Here is a 6000-nt window from a genome sequence, read left to right as displayed (position 1 = left end):
TTGAGTACCTAGCGTTCTGAAGACAGGAGTGATGTGGTCAAAAACGCTTTTTGCTAAAACACTTTTTGCTAAACGCGACTGTGGTCCGAACTTGACACAGCAGGAAAAGAGGATTTCAAATTATAATCTAACTTCCAAGTGATGCTTTAACCTTGACCTACGATGGCAAAGTAGTTGGCAGCATTTGTCCCCTAAACACCAAAACTGACCCAGGAGGAAGACACGCACCAGGGCTCTGACACCTGCCATCAGGAGCGAGACTTCCCCAGTCTTGGGGCTCTCACAGGGTGAAAGGGTGGGAGAAATGTCCTGGAGGAGGTTGGATGGTGTCGCTTTCGGGGGGGTTAGGGAGATCGCTTGGTACAATGGCTGCAGAAAGCCAACTGCAATGGTTACCCCAACTGGGACTTTCTTTTAGGGTTCCTCCACCGAAACCCAGGATTATCCCTTTCGATCACTCAACTCCTCCCCCTCTCGGCTAGGCTGAACTTGCCCTCTCTTATCAGTTTCTCCTTTCCCCGGACCCCCCCCCCCATCCCGCCCCAACAAGAGCCCACATTCTCCCAGAATTAGCCTGCTCACTCCTTTACCCTCGCCCCCAGCCCCCTTTTCCCGGCTTCTGCCTCCTCCACCCAGGACGCCCCCCTCTTGCCTCTCCATAGAGCCCAGACCTCGGGGACGGAGACCCGGCTGCGGCGCCGCAGGTGGTTGGGCGGGAAGTCAGACGGGCGGAGGGTAGCCGGCGGCGGGGAGCGGAGCGGGTGGGGCCCCTCCCCGCGGGCGGGCGCGCGGCGGGCCGAGGGGGCGGGCCCAGGCCTCCCGCGCGCCGCCGCCGCCCCTCGAGCCGCCTCCTCGCTCCGCCAGTCGGCGCGACCCAGGTGCCGGCGGGCAGGAGGCGCCCGAGGATGTGCGGCTGGCTGCTGCTCCTCCTCTGGGGGCTGCTCCCCGGCGCGGTGGCAGGGGGCTTGGACCGGGCCCTCCCTCACCGCACCCTCCTCGACTCCGAGGGCAAGTACTGGCTGAGCTGGGGCCCCCGGGGCGGCCGGCTCGCCTTCCGCCTCGAGGTGCGCACCGCTGGCTACGTGGGCTTCGGCTTCTCGCCCACCGGGGCCATGGCCGCGGCGGACATCGTCGTGGGCGGGGTGGCCCACGGGCGGCCCTATCTGCAGGTAAGCGCGTCCCCTCCCGGAGCCCGCCCCGCCGAGCTCCGTCCAGTCTCCCGCCCTCGGGGCAGGCGCGAGTGCAGGCGCTCCCGCGGCCGCCCGGTGTCCACCGCGGCCGGGGCTGGAAGCCGTCGCTCCCCGGAGCCCTGCAGCCCGAACCCTGCACGCGCCCCCCTTGGAGGTCGGCTCCCGCACCCCCGGAGCCAAAGGCGCCCGCCGCTGGGCCTCGCGCCTCCGCCGCCGGGCCCCGAGTCCTCGCCTGGGGAAGCCGAGCACGGGTGACCTCGGGAAGCTTTCTCTGAACACTTTCCTGTCCCCAGCGCCCCACTTACTAGATTCCCTCACATACACACCTGCCACACATCCCCGTTCATCCCTCCGGGGAAAGGAGAACGACCCTTTGGGGACCTAACGGGACTACTGTCAAGGTTGGAGGGACCTGTGAGCTTTAGCACTTTGCTGTCTTGCTGTCGAGGACCAGGATCCCAGAACTCACCAAATCGTAGCTCTTCTGGAGTCCTCAGGCACGGAGCTGAGGTCAGCTGCCTCATCTGAGAGATGAATGCAAGGTCCCCAAAAATCATTTAGGACCTTTGCTATTCTGGGAGCCGGTTAGGATGCCCATTCAGAGACCCGCAAAACTTAGAGATCCCCAGGCAAAATCCTCTAGGAAGTGGGGAAACTTCTAGCTAATTTTAATAGCTAACAAAGTTAATTTGACGGCTGCCTATTTGCTTTGAAAGAGTCGGAGTAGATACGATACGTTGCCTGTTCATAGATACCTTTATGAATGGGGGGGGGGAACTTAAGAAAACCACAATGATTAGGTGGTTGGATTTTCAGGACATCTTTGTTTGATCTTGACAACATTTGGACACTTTTCCACAATTACATAACATCGTGGTGCTTATACTCTGTTACTTATAAAAGTTCATCCCGAAATACTGCCCTTTGCTGAAAGTCTCTCCTTCCAAATGAAAACTCCTTGCTGTTCTGGCATTGGGTTAAGGTTTTGATGATATTAAAATCAATGCACCGGATGAATACCAAAGTGCCTTTCTCAGTAATTTTATTCCTGACTTCTAAGTTTGATTTCCACAACTTTCTGGCTGAGATGTTATCAAATTTTAACTCTAATTCTGGCACTGAGCTGTTAACTCTGGCTAGAAATAAAGAAAATGACAGTAATAAAAGCTTCAAAACCATCCTGTTGTCTGTTGTTTTCATAAATTAATCTTTTTCTCCCAAAATAAGTATTCTACAACTCCAGTAAAATTAAGTTTTATGAGGATTGTGCTTTGTTGAAGTCACTGATGTATAAATTTCCTCCTGCGGCAGCATTTCAGGCATTAAATTTGTAAACCAAGAATTTGATTCCAGGCACAGGCCTTACTAGATGAATAACTTAACTCTCTAATGATAATGAAGAAGAAAATACCTTATTTAAATACCTAATTGAGCCAAGTCTTTTTGTTTGTTTGTTCATGGTGGGAGAGGCAATGTGCCCCTTAACTATCCTTGCAGGTTTTGTTGAAAGGGACATGGAGAATCTTTCTGTGACAATATAAGACAGGGTATACTTTAAAAGATAACTTGATATTGTTTCCCCCCAAAGAGTAGCATTTCTAGAAAGCCCATCCAATTTGATATCAAATGAAAGACCAAGAGTAGAGTCCTGTATCAACATGCCATAATTGGCCCACCACAAAAACAGACTTTGTTAAACTACAGAGTGTTTTCACACTGCTGGTGGTTCTTTATAAAGATTGCATAAAAATTAACTAAGTGCTCTCTGGATTGACTTTGAGCCCTAGAAATTTTCTCAAAGTAATCAGTGAATACCTATCACTATGAGATAAGCCTTACAAATGGTCACTTTCCCAATATATTTAATGAGCAAGAAATAAGATTTTCCCCTCATTTTTATTCCTAAGGAAATAAGATCCTTATTTTCATCTATAAATGGTAATTATTTTCTTAGCGGATTGACATCCTTTACTGTTCCCTTTCCTTAATCTTATTCATTCTAGGACATATAAAATACACTACAAGTTATGCTAATCAGTTATATGGAAAGAAAATGGACTAAAACCTCTTTAATAAAATGAAAGACACCAAACACTAAAAATGAAATGTGTCAGTTCCATCTGGGTCATCCAAGCTAGGTGATTTTCCAAAACTTGAAATCGTATCTTCTCTCTAGAAACTATTAATTTGCGAGTGTTCACACAGTAATGTGATAAGGATATCCTAAGCAACTCTACCAAAAGTTGAATAGGGTTCTTAAACAGTGTATGTGATTCAAGTAGGAGACTTTGGATTTGATGTAATTTTACTCCCAGCGAGAATGAACTTTGCCAAACAAAGCATTGGCTTCTGGGGCATCCACGCACTTGCAGCTGCTCATGGTTGGAGATGGCATCAGGCTGCCTGATAATACCCTACATTGACACCGGGGTCACCTCCCCTTGCTGCTTTTTTTTTCCCCATAAATTTTATGTTCTTCTTATTTAATTTTTAAAAACTTGAACTTCAGATATTTTTTCTGTCATTGCTCTGACTTCTATTTTTCTGGTTATCTTAAACTTTTATATCAACTCCTGAATAACTGTGTGAGAATACATTCCAGCCAACCAGTAGAGAATTATTGGTTAAAATAGGTGCTACAAACCCAAATGCCTATAGAGGTCACACAGCGAGTATAAAAGAGTGACGAGCTTGATCCCATGCTACAGACAGTAGAGAGGATGGAGGAAAAACGGGTTTTGTGACTGAGTTACTGTTTTGTGGGAATGCAAATGGGTATTGGCAGATCTTTTGTTTTTGTTTTTGCTTTTTTTGAGAAAGATGGAAATTTAGATGTGCGTAAATAAAATCTGATTACGAAATCCTGGCCACACTTCAAGTTTGTACAAAGCACCATGTAGAGCACATATATACACAAAATTTTAGTGGAGATGAGAGCCCATGGACAACTTAATCTGGGGCCAAGAGGGAAAAGGCTAAGGTTAGTAAAGAATCAACCCGAATTATGACAAGCCACGAAAGGCAGAAAGGCAGGTCCCATATCTCTTCAAGCCTGGCTTATTCTGTGCCAAGAAATGTCCAGTGTCAGAGGGGACCTTGCCCGTTTCTTTTTTTTTTTTTAATCTATTATATAACACAACACCCCCAAAACATAGTCACTTAACACAGTGACAGTTTGCTCACAAATCTGCAATTCGAGGAGAGACTAAGTGGGGACATATCTCTACTTCACTTGATGTCACCTCTAGGGTGAGTAGTTGGAATCATCGGAAGGCTCCCTCAGTCACTTGACTGACTGGCAGCTGCTCTTGGCTCTTGGCTGGGGATCTCAGTGGTGGGAGCGTGGCCACTCCACGTTGCCACTCAGTTTCCCCACAGCTGAGTGGCCGGGTCCCCGCGGTCCCAAGAGGCCCAGGCAGAAACTGGATAGCAGCCTTTTATAACTTAGCCTTTGAATCATCTTCGCTGTAGTCACATCTCGCTGGATTCATGAGGGAACACAGACTCCACCTCAGGATCACATCGTAAGGGGTTCACAGCGGAATGAAATATATGCATGTGGCCATCTTTGCAAAATACTTGCTTCCACACCCATCCCCACTGACTTGTCACCGTCTCCTTCCTATGACCACCTTTGAGTACGTGTCTACATGGCTTCACTCTCTCTTGACGCTACTGAGATTGGGAGGCAATATTCACTTATTCACCTTCTTTTGTTTTATACACACTCTCTCACACGACTCACAAGGAGTTAGTGAAGAGTTACTTCTATTCCACACTCCCCCGCCAATAAAGACTACCGAAGCTCTACAACTCCATATTTTTCAGTGGTTGCCAGTCACAGATTCAGAGTTGGGCCCAATGAGAATACCTCCAGAGGGCAGTGTGACATTTGCTTGTAGGCTTGTGGAGCGAAGAATCAAATTCCGATTTTCTTGCCTCAAGGCAATAGGCTTGGCTACCGTTAAAACTATACCCAGAGGAGAGGCTGTATGTCCATTTTGTAACCCACTGACCCAGTCTGGAGACAGTTCCTCAAATGGTGTATAACCAGGTCTGATCAAATGGGAAAGAAAAGAGAACTGTGGTTGGGAAGTGAAGCCTGTCTCAGTATAATCTATCAGATACACTGTTGTGGAGTGGCTCACACTTGGGGTAACATGACCCCTGGGATGCTGCTGAGGTCATTTCTGCACTGTCTTTCACAGGATTGCCAGGGGCGGGGGTGGGAAGCAGTCTTTCCTCTTGCATTGGCTTTTGAAAACCTCACTATTTTGTCTCAATGAATTAACTCTCACTTCCCTGATGGATTCATGTCCTTTCCTTGTACTTTGCCCCTTTTTGACACAGTGCAATCCCACCCCCACCCCAGCCACTTAGCAACTGTGAGTCCCCATTTGAGGCAAGTAATCCGGGTTGATGAATGCCTAGTTTGTGTGAGTTAGAGAAGAGGGCAGCATTGTCGGATGTGCCGGTTGAATTTGCACAAAAATTGATTCACTCTTCCTTTGGGGGTAGAAATGGCTAGTGAATGGAGGCTGAAACATATGTCATCGTTTGTTACTGCCTTGCTTCTGGGCTGTCTCTAAAACTGAAACATTTCTGTGATGAGAAGTAAGTCTTCAGCAGCAGGGTAATTGCTGCTGGGCTGTTCGCTGAGGAAGTGCTTGGAAATTGTGCTGTGATTTGAAATCACAGAAAACAGGGAGCATTCTTTGTGGTTAACGATGTGCTGCTTTTAAGCGCACCCCAGCCAACGGCAACAAAGAAATGTTTGGAAAGCAAATTGAAAAAGCTGTAAGGGAACGAT

At 48.0% G+C, this 6000-nt stretch overlaps 1 protein-coding gene across 1 annotated transcript in view; it reads left to right on the top strand.

Moving 5' to 3' along the window:
- The first annotated feature begins 905 nt into the window (after positions 1-905).
- The window catches only part of MOXD1 (monooxygenase DBH like 1), an 87908-nt gene continuing 82813 nt past the window's right edge, over positions 906-6000 (top strand). Inside the window, exon 1 of the mRNA XM_040627805.1 lies at positions 906-1169. Coding sequence (XP_040483739.1) covers positions 906-1169 — 264 coding nt within the window. The remainder of the gene's footprint in view (positions 1170-6000) is intronic.

Source organism: Ursus maritimus, unplaced genomic scaffold (genome assembly GCF_017311325.1).
Source record: "Ursus maritimus isolate PB19 unplaced genomic scaffold, ASM1731132v1 scaffold_13, whole genome shotgun sequence".
NCBI classification, from domain to species: Eukaryota; Metazoa; Chordata; class Mammalia; order Carnivora; family Ursidae; genus Ursus; species Ursus maritimus.
This window is presented reverse-complemented; position numbering and strand designations above follow the sequence as displayed.